At 31.1% G+C, this 18,308-nt stretch overlaps 1 protein-coding gene across 1 annotated transcript; it reads right to left on the bottom strand.

The window, feature by feature from the left end:
• Nucleotides 1–2,247: 2,247 nt before the first annotated feature.
• LOC142330211 (putative salivary secreted peptide) lies at nucleotides 2,248–8,239 on the bottom strand. The gene is made up of 3 exons (XM_075375343.1): nucleotides 8,084–8,239; nucleotides 4,924–5,105; nucleotides 2,248–2,621 (listed from the first exon to the last, which is right to left on the bottom strand). The coding sequence occupies exons 2-3, from the start codon at nucleotides 5,103–5,105 to the stop codon at nucleotides 2,342–2,344; spliced, it is 462 nt and encodes a 153-aa protein (XP_075231458.1). The 5' UTR covers nucleotides 8,084–8,239; the 3' UTR covers nucleotides 2,248–2,341.
• Between the last annotated feature and the right edge of the window lie 10,069 nt (nucleotides 8,240–18,308).

Here is an 18,308-nt window from a genome sequence, read left to right as displayed (position 1 = left end):
GATGAATATAAATAAGTAATTACGTTTACTACCTCTTTTTTCAGTAAATTGTTTATATTTTTTTTGTTTTAATAACAGAATAATTACAATTTCTGTTACTCCAATTACATAGTGAAATTACACTAATTAATTTGTCTTTAATTACTAGCTTATTAAGCTAACTGTACTTAGTAGTAACTGAAAAAAATTATTACTGAAATGGTTGCATTTATGAGCATTTGTAATGTAAAAAAACTAAGGGAGTCCAGAAGAGTCAGTGGTGACTAGTGCTAGAAATCTTTGCTAAGAAAAACCAGTTCGAGTTTTTGGCAAATCTGTTATTCCTTGAAACAGATTAAAACTAGAAGTGCTACTTTAAGTGTATAACAAAAAATGGAAATTTTTCTCAGACTTATCATATCTAGGACTTCAGAACAGTGTTAGTGAGGATTTCAGTGTACATAGAAATACTTTGAGAAGGTAATTTGTAAAGCTAACGAATGCATTATTAATTTGCCACAAAATGCAGATGAAATTGCTCAAAAAGGATTAATTGATTAGATTCCAACTGTAATTTGTGGATTGCCCAAGAAATCAAAGTATATTTGGTGATTGTTTTATAAACAGATAGTTTTATGCTAGTATTAGTTTAGGTAATCTGTGATGTAGATGAGAAAATAACAAATATCGATATTTGTTATGAATGTACTAATAATCTACTAATGTAAGATATGAATGTACTACCTCCTCCCTCATTATAGCCAGATTTGGAGACTCGCATAATTTGTAATGAGATTTCTAAATTTAATGGGAATGCCTGTCTTTTCTCAGAAAAGGATTATGTTAGTTCTCCTTGGCTGCATATGACAGATTAGAGAACAAGCAGAACTCTCTGGAGAGTTTATTTTATTGAATTTTAAGAAACACCAGTAACAACTGGTGTTTCTTTGTCATTTCATTCATAAATTCAACACAATTAGTTGATAAACTGTACTCTCTGTTTTCCTTTCGATTAATGCTACTTTCATGTACCTTTTTGGCCCAGCAATTGTCTATGCATTATACCATAAGTCTCTGGTGTCACGCTAAGGTCAAATTTTCTAAGAAATAATGTGTGTTTAATAGACAGTCACAAGAATTGTGTCTGTCTAAACTTCAGTAAACTCTTGTTTCAGACTTGGAAATCCTCCCCAACACTAGTAAAGTCCTTTCTAAAAGCACTTTATGATAAAATATGAACCTATAGAACAAGAACCTCTTGAATGGCTCCTGCTGTGACTGTCGACAACTTTGAGACAATGAAATGAATTTAATCTTAAAATCATATTAGCTCAAAATATTTATCTTTATAATAATATAATAGATTTTAATATTTATACTATAAATTCCTAACTTATCAGTTCTTTTTTCATTGTTTTATTGCTTATCAAATGGATCATAATATTTATAATTTTTCAAAACCTTAATAAATATTACCGACAAGTAGTATAGTGTAGAAATATTCCATGTATGTACATGTTCCAGTATCCATGATCTAGTATTCAAATCGATATAAAAGTAACTGCCTTTACTAGAATTTGAACCTAGATTTAAATACTAGATTGTGGATGCTGGTGTTCTTTGGTGGTTGGGTTTCAATTAACCACACGTCTCAGGAATGGTCGACCTGAGACTACAAAAATTCACTTCATTAATCATTCATTCATACATATCATCCTCATTCATCTTTTTTTCTTTTTCTGAATGAAAAAGAACCTGTTATGAGAAAAACATACTTATATACGGTGTTTGTAACTATGTTGATTATCTTATTCAAGAGATATGAAAATTTGAAACATTAACTGTACTGGGAAAAATGGGGTAATTGAAAAGTCCTATGTATTGATTAAAATAAATGAAGAATAAAATAAAAAATTTAATGTTGTTTTTAGTAGCCTTTGTTTGTTGGTATTTATAATTTTTCAAAACCTTAATAAATGTTACCGATAAGTAGTATAATGTAGAAACATTTATGTAACCTGACGGCCTCCGTGGCGCCAGTGGTATCGTCTGGGCCTTTCGTTTGGAGGTCCCGGGTTCGAATCCCGGTCAGGCATGGCATTTTCACATGCTACAAAACTGTCATTCATCTCATCCTCTGAATCGATACCTAACGGTGGTCCCGGAGGTTACGCTGTTTACAACTATGTTAATCACCTTATTCAAGAGATATGAAAATTTGAAACATTAAATAATTGTGTTGGGAAAAATGGGGTAAGTGAAATGTCCTTTGTATATTTTAATCAAAATTTATTCATGAAATTATTTTTAGTAGCCCATATATTTTTTACATGATTTGTTTGTTGGTATACTGTTTATGGTGTTAATGCAACGTTATATTATGATGTTTAACATTTCCGAAAATTGTTACATTAAAATTTAGTCCAAAGCCCTTCTGTGACTTAAAACTGACAACGGTGTAGTTGTATCCAACTCCTCCTGCCTTCAAAGATGGATATCCATTTTTACCGTTTCCTAACAAATCGATCACCTTTAAATACGATATTGTTAAATTATTGTAACCGTAAGCAGGAAATTGTAAATCATAAGTAAACGTTTTATTTGGTCTTCCGGCTGCAACAACTCCACTGTGGTATAATAATCTAGAAAACACAAATTAAAAATGGATAAATTTTAATAAAGTTTAATTCTGTTGGCATAATTATTTTATAAACAGTACACTTTTTAATTTGTTTTAATTTAAAATAAAAATCAATTGTTTTCTTATTCCATTACCTTATGCATGTTTTTATTTTTTTATTTGTTTACCTATGTATTCATTCATAAACAAACGAACACACACACAAGCAAAGAGACAAACTGAGAGAAAAACAATTTTTTTTACTTGGGAGACTATTACTGGAACGATAATATTTAAATAATTTAGGAAAAGAGAATTTAAAAAGCATCTTTGGTCTAAAAGTTGCAGCTGCTAAGAAAATTTCTAATCAAAATTTCTAAATGATTTTACAACCTATATATCATCCGCTGGAAGATTTTGAATGTGAATGAATCATGATCATGCTTAGAATTTTTTTATTCGCTAAATTGTTCATTTCTTATCATAAGTAAGAATAGGACAGCTGAAATTTAGCGTAGTCTCTTCTTCTAATTATCAGGTAAAGTATAAATAAATAAATTAATCTGTGTAATTTTTCGATATGGTCTCACAATGAAAATAATCTTAATTTCGTTTTTTAACTCAAAAAAAGTTTTGGGATAGATCAAACTTTTGGATGATCTATTGCGCTCAAAAATGAAAAAGGAAAAACAAGAATGCAGTTTGTTTTATATATATAAATTTCGTAAAAGGCAAGTCGACAAAGGATTGGAGTTATATTCCTTTAACAATGAATAGTTATCTTAAAGTAACTGCATTTTGTTGAAAATATGTCTGGGAAAATTTATAAAGATTAATAGTAGTAGTAGCGTAAAATAAAAATGCAGAAATTTAGGGGTATGCATTTTTTGACCTGTTAAACTAGAATTACATTTAAAAATAAAGTTTGGTGTAATAGGGACCTGAATTTTGGATTTGATGGAATAAGAGGGATAATAAAAAGATTTTAAAAAAAGAAATAAACATCTTAAACCAATATTAGACAGTTAACAGTTGTCTGGTCAATTTTAGACGGTTGTTTTAAAATCTGATAAACATGTAACGAATCTCCTTTCGAAACTATGAATAGAATTTCGTCTCGGATGAAATATTTATCAAAACACTTTTGATGAACATCAGTAGGGGTGTAAAAAAAAGAAAACCATAAAAATGAATTTCTACCTAGCCTTATTAAAAATTTTTATTTACAGAGTTAAACGGTTCATTTCGTCTGTAAAATATAATTTCTGTAATGTATAGAATGGGTAGGTTTTACGAAAAATATAAAAACAGTTAAAATCAAGAATATAAGATTTCATTTTTTATTATTGATTAAATTTGAGTATATTATGTTTACCCAGGTGTACTTCACATTGTATTAAAAAAAAAGAAACCTTCGTATTAATCTTATTTTCTTAATTATTCAGTAAGTATATATGCTCTTACTTAGTTGCAGGACTGAAAGATGTAGACTACTGAAGAGCGGGTAGACATTATCCTTCTTTGTGGAAGAGAAGGATTCTCTCAGACAAGTTGCAGATGAATTTAATGTGAGGCATCCTCAACGCTCTCGGTGGGCGTTTCTCGGTCAACAGTAAGGAAAATCTTGCAAAAAACAAGTATCATCCGTACACGTTACAAGTGTTAACCACATGTCAGAAGACGATACTGATCGCCCAATGGAAATGTGTAATTGGTTTTTGACCCAGTCGGAGGAGGACCCAGAGTTTTTGTCTAGAGTTATGTTCTCTGAAGAAGCCAACGTTTATGTAAATGGTGAGGTGAACCGACATAACTTACGTTACTGGTCCGACAGTATCAGACAGTTAAAATAATTATTTAATCATTTTTATTTATTCATTCACAAACACGTTGACATACAGAACAAAATCGCTGACTACTGAATTTTTTAAAGTAGGAATAAAGTCATCCGTGATCGATACTCGATCTCTGAACGTACGGATGAAATGCAGAGACACTACCACTCCTCCATCGAAATCGGCGGAGTGGTATTAAATGCTTGAATAGATAATTAAAATAATTATTTTAAATATTATGCATCTTTTCTTGTGACTTGTGTACAATAAAAATTTTCTTTTTGGTAGAAAATTTATAACCTAGCAGTAAACACTACAAGTTTTATAATTATTTTAAAATTATTTATTACTTTTACTGACAAAGACTTGTGTATCGAAAACTCATTTTTAATTATATTTTTAAAAGAATAATTTATTTATATTTTAAAGGAAGAATTTTATTGAAGAAGTCACAGAAAAATAGATAGAATTGATAATATTTTTACTTACCTATCTCCACTAGTTAGATTTCCGATAATAAGATCATGGTGTGTTCCATTAGTGCTTCCGTTTCTATCATGGTGGTGAAGGAATGCGGGGTGAAATTTATATTCGCCGAAAGCCAAAGGAATCATTACCGCTAACCCGAATAAAACTATCATTTTTGTTGTCATCGCTTTGGTGAACTCCATCTGTAATAAAAGTTTCATTCACACATACAATATACAGTGTTTAAAACATATTTTATGTACTTTGAAAGGGATTTATTTCTTTTCTCTCTTATTTACACAGTTTTATCCTAATAATTTTAATTTTATTATTATTATTATTATTTTGTAAACAATTCTTTTTTTGTAAGGAACTCTGCGGGATCAGAACCTTGGCTTCAGTAAGAATGGGTAATGCAGTTAACAAAAGAAGAAGGAAGTATAATTGTCCAACAGCACAAGGGTGATGTAAGTAAACCGCAACATCTTCGTTATAATGAATACTTCGATGAAAAAAAAAAATTACAATAAAATTTGACTTCATATGTATTTAAAAAGTCAATAAATTTATAACATATATGTAGATTGAATATTTCAAATAAAGGCAAATTTGAAATAAATTTTTTTATGGTTTTACTTTCCTGGCATCATCCGCTCTATAGGTATACTGAAAGAAAGAAATGAAGGTAATCAGTCAAAAAATGGGGTATGGGCTTTACTGAATTTTTCGAATTTTCATGACCCAGGGACTTCAAAAAACAAAAAAAAAAAAAAAAAAAAAAACTCTTGCGAGTGAAGACCGAATTTCGTTTCCCTACATGCTCACAGAATCCTACTAACTTTCATGTATAACGCAACTACATAAAGTTCGATTAACTAATAAAGTCTTCACCCCAACCGTCAATTTTCAACTCGGTCACTACTGTTAACTCTCTGCATAAGCGTGTATGAAAACTACACCATTACAACTGTGTATAACACAAGAACGACTCAACCAATCTTCATAAAATTTTCTCATGTAAAATTTCATATACACTACATGTATAAATTTCAATTGAATTGAAATTACACACACACACACACACACACACACACACACACACACACACACACACACACACACACACACACACACACACACACACACACACACACACACACACACACACACACACACACACACACACATACATACACACACACACACACACACATACACACACACACACACACATACACACACACATACACACACACACACACACACACATACACACACATACACACACACACACACACACACACACACACACACACACACACACACACACACACACACACATACACACAATATACATATATATATTATATCTTCTATGTAAATGCGAATGTTTGTGGGTCTGTTTGTTTGCAATAGCATTACGCGAGAACTAACAGACCGATTACGGATGATTTTCATTTCACCCATAGATCGAAGCCCTAGCCCCGTTGGATGATATCCATTAAAGAAAAATAATATTAACCCTTTTACTTTATTATTATATCTCTGTGTCATCATGGCAACCGAAATATATCGAAGTAGAATAACTAATTCTTTTTTCTTTAATGAATATCTGTAAAACATTTAAAATTCTGACAACCATAAGTATAACGAACGCGTCAGTGTCGAGGGGGTGGAGCCCCCTGGCTAGACGGTCGGGTGAGGGAAGTTAGTCCTGACCCACTGGGGTGGGGGGAAATATATATATATGTATTTCGTGTTGCTTATAGCTCAAAACGTAAAGAAAATTCATTTTCACCCCCCCCCCCCAATCTTACTATATGACAAAAAGTAATATTGTACTTGTCTACGAAACGTCTGTAAAAAAAGTGTGGGAGTTTAATGTTTGTAGGTACGTATTGTACGTAGAAACGTACGAACGTTTGTTGGCGTGTTTGAAGATTAAACCTTTAACTGGATAAACCGATTTTGTACAGGGGTTCATGTATTTGGGGCAATTTGTTGTTAAAACTTTGGGGTCAGTATCTCGAATGGGTGAGATAGATAGTTTTTTTATGAGTCAATTTTATAAAAATTTTGCAAATACAACCTCACTTATATTAAGATCATTGCTTATCCTAATATTTAAAAAAAATTATCCTACAATTCTCCTCTACCTTCTACCTACATCGAAAAAAGCTATCTTTTTATTTACTGCATGATATTTTTAACCAAACTTTCTAATCATAATAATAGTTCAAGTGACTAAAAAAAATTGTTGGTTGCAATATTGTGAGTGGAGAGCCGACCAAAAAATCAAAATATAATTTTTTTAAATATTTAAAAATTTTTTTAATTTATTTTCCAGTAAATAAGAATTATATATTATTATTATTATTTATATATTATAATTACTTTTATTTTTAAAAATAATAAAAATTATTATTTTTCCAGTAAATAACCAATGCCAGGAAATACTACAACTTTTGTCAGTTTTTTGTGTTGGTGATTTTGCTATTGTTTTAGAAAGAGTTGCCAAACTTATTAATATGTTAAATAGTCTGTTAAATACTAACCAGTCATTGCTGAATTTAAAGTCCTAAACAATAATAATTGTTCAAAATTTAGTTTATGTGATTTGAAGTAGTTACTGAAATAGTTTCCAATTATCTTGGCTTAATTATTAGGCTTGAAACATTATTTGGCTTAATATTTATTTTAATTAACTAACATTTTATTTCAATGTTTTAATTTATTAAAAATATTTGGTGTAAATTTAACTATATTATCGATTATTTTAAAACATTAGTTTTCTAAGTAAAAATGAATAATAAAGAAAATGTTTGTTAATTTTATTTACTGTACATATATATAAATTTTTATTATATAATTTTTTTGTCACACGATTTTTAACTAATAACTATAAGTCTTTTAACTTTTTCAAAATCGGGAACTTTACGTTTTGATTGTAATTAATTGTAAAATATATAAATAATTTTTAAGAATTATCAAATAAATTGATTTTTGTAACTTTATGTATTCTAACGCTAACTTCAAGTTGCCGATCTCTTTTTATTTAAAAATAAAGATCACTAAACTTTTATTTGATATTCAGCGAAATATTAAATAAAATGTATAACTAGTTTTATTATCTATGTTAGTAGTAATTTTTAAGTTATCTTATGTAAAAAAGAGTTCTTACCGTACTGTATTATTTATGATCTGGAAAAACTTGCGTGAGAAATATTATATTTCTTTGTTGTTTGTTTCCCGTGTTAAAGTGAATTTAATCATTAGCGCCCGGTTTATATATGTTTAATTTTATCTTACAAAAAAATATATATATTTACGTAAAATTTACTTGTATATTAATCTACATGGTGATTTCACCGTCAACAAGTACTTAAACGTTAAGTACTTTCTCAGAAATAATCGAATTTAACATTTTTAGAAGTTTGTAAAAAAAATTAAATCAAATTATATTTATGATTTTTTCGTAACTGATCTATAGCAATGAGAAGAGATCCACCATTGTAGTGGACAGTAACCTCTTAATGTATCTAGCCTTGATCGGTTTCCTTTTTAAGAACATCAGTTCTCGTTGCATTGTTAAGCGACTTAGGCCGTCCGATAAATGCACGTAATCTACATACCTTCGTTTTAGTAATCCATGCGAATCTGTATTCTAATTGAAATTCATTGCCAAAACGCAAACAGATTGGGAATGGATCTGGCAGAAAGGTCAACGGGATTTCCAAACAATAACAATAGAAATAAAACAGCAAATCCATTGCTTGCCAACGATTGTATCGAGTCTGCAGCACCTTATGAACAATAATTAGTCCTATGGCCGAATGAGGTAAGGATGATATTTATGTCATGTCACTTAGGTGTAGTTTCATACAGACTCAGACCGACTATTCCTGAGATGTGTGGTTAATTGTATCCCAACCACCTAAGTATACTGATATCCAGTAGTCAACAGGTTGAACAGATTATGTAATAAAATTCAGTTAATTACATATTCGCTAATAATGCTTTACGTTTCTACGAATGATCTATGAAATCATACCAAATATTTTTTTGTTAATCTACTTGTAAAACTGAACATAGTTTCTAGTCTATCTGGTGATTTCTTAATAAATTATAATTTTTTCTTTCTCGTACTTCCTACTAATTTTGAATTTTTTGATCATTAGCCTTCCATTTTATCGGGTATTCTCAACTTAATTACTATTTCAGTAGGCATGATTATTTAAAAAATTTACATTAAGAAATAGTTATTTTTATTTTCACTAGCCGAGTCAGAAAATTTGTGTCGTAATTAATTAAAAAGCTTTAAAAAATCCATTATGAGGAACATAACTTTATTATTTTTTTTTTTATTTTTCTTTACTAGACCAACCCGGTTAATTTAACGTACTATTAGCAACAACAATTTTTACAACGAAAAGCTTCAAATTCCTGAATGTTTTTAGCTGTTATGCGAATTGTGATTTTTTGACACGGCTTTCACAACGATGTTTTCCTTTTTTTATCCCCAAAACACAAATATAATTTTAGAAAAATGTTAGAACGAATGAATCTTTCGAGAAGTATAAATCGTTCGTGTGCTGTGCGTAGCCGCCCGGCGCATCACTATTGGTTCGCTCTGCGCCAACGTGGAGAATGAATGCAATTAATATGGTATCACCTGTCAACGTGAAATAAAAATTATTAATATAAACTTTTTTAAAATATTAATGATTAAAGAGCCCATTGTTAAAAATAAAGTTGAATTTATTAATAGAATATAAAATTCAGAGAAATATATATGATAATAGATATTTTTAAATTAAAGTTGCCTAATATTAAAATGAAAATTAGTGGAAAAATACTCTTTCCTTTTCAATCTCTCTCCCCTCTCTATATAATTTAGATTATAGGTAATATTATTTTTAAATTTAATAACAATAAATGATAATTTAGAAATTTACATATTAGTGAAATTACGTAATACTAACTTACAAATTAGTGAAATTTCAGCCATGTATTAGTGTATGTGAGTTCTAAACGATCTTTACGGTATGTTGAATGAATAACCAGTTATTTAGCAAACATTCTCAGGTGCAAAATTTAATAAATATTATACCAAGAACAAAGTGATACATGATTAACAACTTTTAATGTCTAGAGTGACTGAACATTTGATAAAATTATTATATCTTCTTTCCGCTGCCTTGCGCCTACATCCAAAGTGTGACCGTCAGTGAAATCAAATGTTTATTGATAACAACTGAAATGTTTCTGTGACACAAGAACTGGAACATGTAACTGAGAGACTGTATACAAGTTCGAACATTCTCAGTTATTTAGTGCAGCACATAGAAAATATTATATAAAGAATGAAGTGATACATGACTATAGACAATTCCATCTAAACTCTGCAAAAAATGAAATCAAAGTACACTCAGTGAAGCTTAAACTTTCATTCGATCATTCTCCTTCTACAAAATTTCATTTTTATTTTAATATAAGACATATTTTTTTCTACGTATAACTCTTCTAATATGTGTAAACATATTTATGTTGAGCTAATGTTTTTTTGCAAACCATTTATATACTAGAATTGAAGATGGAAATGTCCATAGAGTTCCATGTTGCATTATTAAAAAAATATTACATTGAAATGAAAAAGATACTTTATGTAGTAGGTAAATTATCGAATAAAAGTTTAATCCACAAAGTAGTGCGGATCATAAAGTCATTCTTGCTCTTAAATAATCTTTTTTGTAGAAAAAAGAATGATCACTAATTTTGAAAATTAATTCGGAGATAAATTTCTGTTTTGAAAAAGCGTGGTTGTGTGCGTGAACAGTGTTCAATATAAATATCAAGAAAATCATAAAAACTACTTGACGGGTTGTATTTTGATTTCTAGTGTTATACATTAATAATAAATTTTTATTGAGCTTATTAGTAAATTTAATTTATATATAAATAAATGAAATTCCCTCCTCTATGAATCATGAGACCTTGCCGTTGGTGAGGGGGCTTGAGTGCTCAGGGATACAGAGTAGCTGGACCGAAGGTGCAACCATATCGGAGAGGTATCTGTTGAGAGCCAGACTAAGGAATGATTCCTGAAAGAGGGCAGCAGCTCTTTCAGTAGTTGTTAGGGGCGTGAGTCAGGACGACTTAAACGGCCGTATCAACATCACTCAGTCCTCTGAGTACTGCGCAGCTGAAAGCAATGGAAAACTACAGCTGCTTTTTTTCCAAGAAAATGTGGCTCTGCATTTTCACATATACAATAATGGAGGCGCCTTCCTTGGTAAAATATTCCGGAGGTAAAATAGTCCCCCGTTCGGATCTCCGGGTGGGGACTACTAAGGAAGGGGTCACCAGAAAATTAAAAAATAACATTCTACGAGTCGGAGCGTGGAATGTTAGAAGCTTGAAAAAGGTTGGTAGGCTAGAAAATTTAAAAAGGGAAATGGGTAGGACAAATGTGGATATAGTAGGAATTAGTGAGGTTCGGTGGGAAGAGGAAGGCGACTTTTGGTCAGGTGATTTTAGAGTAATTAACTCAGCATCAAATAATGGGCAGGCAGGAGTAGGTTTCGTGATGAACAAGAAGATAGGGAGGAGAGTGGAGTATTTCAAAACGCATAGCGATAGAATCATTGTAATAAGGATAAAATCAAAACCTAAACTGACAACGATTGTTAACGTCTATATGCCTACAAGCGCCCATGATGATGATGAGGTAGAGTGTGTATACGAAGAGATTGATGAAGCAATTAAACACGTAAAAGGAGATGAAAATTTAATAATAGTTGGAGATTGGAATGCAAGCATTGGAAAAGGCAAGGAAGGAAATATAGTGGGTGAATACGGGCTGGGCAAAAGGAATGAAAGAGGGGACCGACTTATAGAATTTTGCACGAAGTATAATTTAGTAATTGCCAACACCCAATTTAAAAATCATAATAGAAGAATATACACTTGGAAAAAGCCAGGCGATACTGGAAGGTATCAGATAGATTATATCATGGTTAAGCAAAGATTTAGAAATCAACTCGTTGACTGCAAAACTTACCCTGGAGCAGACATTGATAGCGACCATAATTTGGTGATAATGAAATGTAGATTGGGGTTTAAAAACCTGAAGAAAAGGTGTCAGATGAATCGGTGGAATTTAGAGAAGCTTGAGGAAGAGGAGGTAAAGAAGATTTTTGAGGAGGACATCGCAAGAGGTCTTAATAAAAAAGATAAGGTAGAAAATGTAGAAGAAGAATGGGAGAATGTTAAAAAGGAAATTCTTAAATCAGCAGAAGCAAACTTAGGCGGAATAAAGAGAACCGGTAGAAAACCTTGGGTTTCAGACGATATATTGCAGCTGATGGATGAACGTAGAAAATATAAGAATGCTAGTGATGAAGAAAGTAAAAGGAACTATCGGAAATTAAGAAATGCTATAAACAGGAAGTGCAAACTGGTGAAAGAAGAGTGGATTAAAGAAAAGTGTTCAGAAGTGGAAAGAGAAATGAACATTGGTAAAATAGACGGAGCATACAGGAAAGTTAAGGAAAATTTTGGGGTACATAAATTAAAATCTAATAATGTGTTAAACAAAGATGGTACACCAATATATAATACGAAAGGTAAAGTCGATAGATGGGTGTTATAATTAGAAAATGGTGTTATAGAGGAAGAAGAGGAAGTTGAGGAGGATGAAATGGGAGAAACAATACTGAGATCTGAATTTAAGAGAGCATTAAAAGATTTAAATGGCAGAAAGGCTCCTGGAATAGACGGAATACCTGTAGAATTACTGCGCAGTGCAGGTGAGGAAGCGATTGATAGATTATACAAACTGGTGTGTAATATTTATGAAAATGGGGAATTCCCATCAGACTTCAAAAAAAGTGTTATAGTTATGATACCAAAGAAAGCAGGGGCAGATAAATGTGAAGAATACAGAACAATTAGTTTAACTAGTCATGCATCAAAAATCTTAACTAGAATTTTATACAGAAGAATTGAGAGGAGAGTGGAAGAAGTGTTAGGAGAAGACCAATTTGGTTTCAGGAAAAGTATAGGGACAAGGGAAGCAATTTTAGGCCTTAGATTAATAGTAGAAGGAAGATTAAAGAAAAACAAACCAACATACTTGGCGTTTATAGACCTAGAAAAGGCTTTCGATAACGTAGACTGGAATAAAATGTTCAGCATTTTAAAAAAATTAGGGTTCAAATACAGAGATAGAAGAACAATTGCTAACATGTACAGGAACCAAACAGTAACAATAACAATTGAAGAACATAAGAAAGAAGCCCTAATAAGAAAGGGAGTCCGACAAGGATGTTCCCTATCTCCGTTACTTTTTAATCTTCACATGGAACTAGCAGTTAATGATGTTAAAGAACGATTTAGATTCGGAGTAACAGTACAAGGTGAAAAGATAAAGATGCTACGATTTGCTGATGATATAGTAATTCTAGCCGAGAGTAAAAAGGATTTAGAAGAAACAATGAACGGCATAGATGAAGTCCTACGCAAGAACTATCGCATGAAAATAAACAAGAACAAAACAAAAGTAATGAAATGTAGTAGAAATAACAAAGATGGACCGCTGAATGTGAAAATAGGAGGAGAAAAGATTATGGAGGTAGAAGAATTTTGTTATTTGGGAAGTAAAATTACTAAAGATGGACGAAGCAGGAGCGATATAAAATGCCGAATAGCACAAGCTAAACGAGCCTTCAGTAAGAAATATAATTTGTTTACATCAAAAATTAATTTAAATGTCAGGAAAAGATTTTTGAAAGTGTATGTTTGGAGTGTCGCTTTATATGGAAGTGAAACTTGGACAATCGGAGTATCTGAGAAGAAAAGATTAGAAGCTTTTGAAATGTGGTGCTATAGGAGAATGCTAAAAATCAGATGGGTGGATAAAGTGACAAATGAAGATGTATTGCGGCAAATAGATGAAGAAAGAAGCATTTGGAAAAATATAGTTAAAAGAAGAGACAGACTTATAGGCCACATATTAAGGCATCCTGGAATAGTCGCTTTAATATTGGAAGGACAGGTAGAAGGGAAAAATTGTGTAGGCAGGCCACGTTTGGAGTATGTAAAACAAATTGTTGGGGATGTAGGATGTAGAGGGTATACTGAAATGAAACGACTAGCACTAGATAGGGAATCTTGGAGAGCTGCATCAAACCAGTCAAATGACTGAAGACAAAAAAAAAAAAAAAAAATGAAATTCAACCTTATCAACAATTCGTCCGTAGTTTCTTTTGCAGTAATTTCGGTCATTCGACCATCCTCAAGAAAAGTTATTCTTCAATTTATATCATTAAAATTAAATTATGTAAAATGTTAAAATCACAACTGGTCGTTATAGTATAAAGTAAGAAGGTCGACCTTATTATATAAGATATGTAATATAAATAGGAAATGCAAATTTATCCACTATTTTGATAAGTATTACCATAATTAATACCATAATTTTTTGTGTTACCGGTATATTATACCCGTTATGGTTCAGTTAACAGCACTATCTCAGAACTATTTATTTTGTTCACAGTTGGAGTGGACTGGCTTCATTCTTGAACTTTTACAGACTACGAGACTTTTATATTGTTGAAATGAAAGTATTGGTGTAATAAATTTACTTTTTCTAGTAATGTATCTAGTAATATTTGTGCATCATGGTTTATTCAACTGAGGGTCATATTTTCATTCGGAGGAATATGTTCCCACAACTTCAATAATAATTTATATTAATTTGGTGTACATAAATTTATATAATTTGAATAAATCTGGTTCGTGAAAAGTTTCAGTGGACGTAGCCTAGAAGTAATGTTTTTCTTGAAAATCTACAATTCAAGATTTAGTGATGGTGGTGAACAAAATCGGCTCTGTTACCGATGCGAAGGGAGTGAAATAACCAACTCTTCGAATTCCGGAAGTTGTAGCTGATAAAAGGAATCGTATTGGAAGGACTCCTCACAAGTCAGCACGATGATTAGCCGTGTTTAGCCGTGTTAGTCGTGAAAAACAAGAGTTCGCGAACATCGTGTCTGTGTGTACTTAACGTTTTACAAATGAAAGCTTTTCATGTAAGTGTCGTGCACGAACTAAAACAACATGATAAGGTTAAACGAGTAAATTACTGCCAATGACTCACAGAATATTAGCGAAGGATATTTCGATCCATTTGTTTTCATTTAAACACATGAAGCACGGTTGCATTTATCAGGCTACGTTAATTCTCAGAATACGCGGCACCAAATGAAACCAATCAGATACCATTTCATGATTTTAAAATCTGATGTGGATAATTCGCATATTAAATTACATTTACACATTTAAAAAAAAATTAAAAGTACATACAATTTTATTTCATTAAAAACTTCTGATATTTTTTGTTTTATTGAATTATTATTCTTCGTAAAACTGTTTTTTCAATGAGAGGTTAATAATTATTAATAAATCAATATATTTAAATAAAAAAAAAGTTAAAAAAATGATGAAGTCTGATTCGAACCGATGTGTCTTTCTCTAATATCCAAATATTTCATTAATTAAAATTTTATTTGGCTTAACTTTGGGACCAATGAAAATAAGTACCACTTATGATATATAGTTGAAAATTCTCTCAATAAAAGATTATTAGTACAGCTAAGAAAAGTCCAAAATTCAAATTTTTTTGGACATTTTTGATTCAGTCGATTGCAATCAAAAGGGAAAGTGCACAACTTGGTGTTACAACAGTCCTAAATCCAAAATTTCAGCATCCTACGGCTAATTGTTTTTGACTTATACGTGATATATACGTAGGTACATACATACATACATACATACGTATAGATATCAAGCCGAGACTAGTCAAAATGGATTCAGGGTTGATTAAAACGGATATTTCCGTTGAAATCTGGAAACTTAAATGTTTCGCAATCACAATACTTCTTTTAATTCGTAGAAGGAAGTAAAAATTGGTGTTTGATGTGCAATTTCTGGAAGCCGGATCATCGTATCACTATTCTTTGAGAAGACTTAATACTGTCTATTTACGACTCTACGAAGAATTTATGCATAAACTGACTCCAGAAGAACTTTCTTACGGATAGTTCCAACAAGACAGAGCGACTTGCCACACTTCTGATCTGTCTCTCACTGGAATCCACCGATATGGCCGCCCCGATCTTCAGACTTATCGCCGTTCGATTTTTACTTCTGGGATTATCTGAAAGGAATATACAAGAACAATTCCTGGTCGTTGGAAGAATTGAAAGACAACATACGATAAGAGAAACATATTTTCTTAACATGATTCGCCAAGCTGAACTTTGTGTAGCGGCTGGTGGTGAAAATGTTGGACGAAGACTTTAAAATTACACTATAACATTGTAAACATTTCTTTTTTCAAAACCACTGTAATCAATGATCAATAAATGTAAGTAATTTAATATTACTTTCTGCTTTTTATTTTTAGAATTTTATTTCCTGGGACCGGATTTTATTTGGCCATTCTGTCTTTCTTTTTTTTTATTTATTTGTTTTACTTTTAACATTGATCTAGAGAACTTGGAGTAGTGTTTGATCCTCGAATCTCTTGTGGTACTATATGTTGTCTTGTAGCACTAATATCACCCATAAAAACAAAAAACCCTAATAATTATAAATAAAATTATTGTTCAGAAAATTGGACTTCAGATCCGGTACGAGAAGACAGAAGCAATGTTCACTAGAAAGACACAGCAGATACATTTGAAAATCAATGGTCGCAGAATTAAAATAGTATCAAAATTTAAATATTTGGGTGAATCCATTACGTGGAATCTAAACAAGAAAATAGCCTGGCAGGAAAGAGCACACAGAACAGCAATGACACAAGTGGTCAACACGAAACACCTATAACAAGAAATGCATCTCCAAACAAGCCAAGATAAGACACTATAATACGGTGATCAAACCGGTAGTAATGTATGGGAGTGAAACACTGGGTCAAATCAAGATAGCATCGAGAACTGAAAAATTAGCCAAAATAGAAAGAAGGATCGTAAGGACCTGTATTGGCGGGGTAAACTTGGTGGAAGGAAAGTGGAGATTACTCCCAAACCATAAAATCTACGAGGTTGTTACACCAATTACAGGAGAAATAAGAAAGAAAAGAATAAAATTCTTTGGCCACCTCTTGCGTTTGGAGGAATCAAGGAAAAGTAAACAATTCTTGGAAAGATTGCTAAAGCTATAAACGCAACCAGTATGGCTCACTGAGGTGCTTCAAGACATCAAAGAAGCAGGCATTGCACTGCAAGATCTCAGAACAGGATCTGGAAATTATAACAACTTGCCCGGTGTTAAATTAAAACAACAAACAAACAACAACAAAACAAACAAAATAAAATAAAAAATTGTAAAATTATTGTTTTTTATTGTAATTTGTGAATTACTGTAATTATTTTTTTTAATTTTTTTTTTCTATTATTTATTTTTGTTCGGATTTTGAAAAATATCAGATTGCTGCTTCCAATCCAAAGTGTTAATTTTTGGAAAAGTGTATTTTTATTCATGGTATTGTTGATACTGTTAGGAATATTGTTCCCACAATCACGTGAATTCCGAGAAATCCTATTATTCCTTTTGTCGTATATCCATTTTGTTTTGTTACAGTTTAGTGCATAATCATAATGGTTGTAGGCGACCTGATACTGGTCAAAAAGCTACTTTCGGAAAACAAATTGTTTAAATATAAGCATCTCAGTGTCAGGATTAATAAGGAAAATTTGTAGCGATTTCTCTTTGTTTTATTCGCTTAAAAAAACATAATGATGTTAAAACATACAAATTACTCCCCTCCTGAAGTACAGATGAATACATATATCTCTACAATATTTACTTTTAATACTTCTCATTAACTGACTCACTAATTAATCTAATAAAAAATTTAAAGAGTTTGCCACATAATGTTTTCATATATTGATGTTTAAAAATTCCTACTCGAAAAGTAAAGAATCATTAAAAAAAACTTTTATTACTAATATGAATGATTATTTAATACTCTTTATCTCGGCTTTGTATTTTTTATATCATCTAACAAGTTTTCAAATTGACGATTAAAGTGAATAATAATTTTAGATTTCTTATGAATTAACTTTATTCAAAAATAATTTCTGTTTTTACCATTATTCCTTTGAATTTTTAACAATTTGGATATAATTCTCAATTTTTTTTATGTAGCTGTTACAAAATCATATAGGGCTACCTCTTCTTGCCTTACATTTCTTCTATATTTACTTGATTTAATAACCAAATTACAATCAATCTCATTTTTCTACTAGAAAGGATTTGATAGAAAATTCGTCTATCCTTTTGTTTATCTTTACTAAACCATAGAATTTTCAATATTCTTTTGTTTCATATATATTTTG

This window comes from Lycorma delicatula, chromosome 9 (assembly GCF_047948215.1).
Source record: "Lycorma delicatula isolate Av1 chromosome 9, ASM4794821v1, whole genome shotgun sequence".
Taxonomy (NCBI): Eukaryota; Metazoa; Arthropoda; class Insecta; order Hemiptera; family Fulgoridae; genus Lycorma; species Lycorma delicatula.
This window is presented reverse-complemented; position numbering and strand designations above follow the sequence as displayed.

Excerpts from the sequence above, each read along its gene's own strand:
- LOC142330211 (XM_075375343.1), bottom strand. The coding sequence starts at position 5,105 with ATGGAGTTCACCAAAGCGATGACAACAAAAATGATAGTTTTATTCGGG. Across the intron at positions 2,622-4,923 it reads AATCTAACTAGTGGAGATAG|ATTATTATACCACAGTGGAG; the intron begins GTAAGTAAAAAT and ends TGTGTTTTCTAG.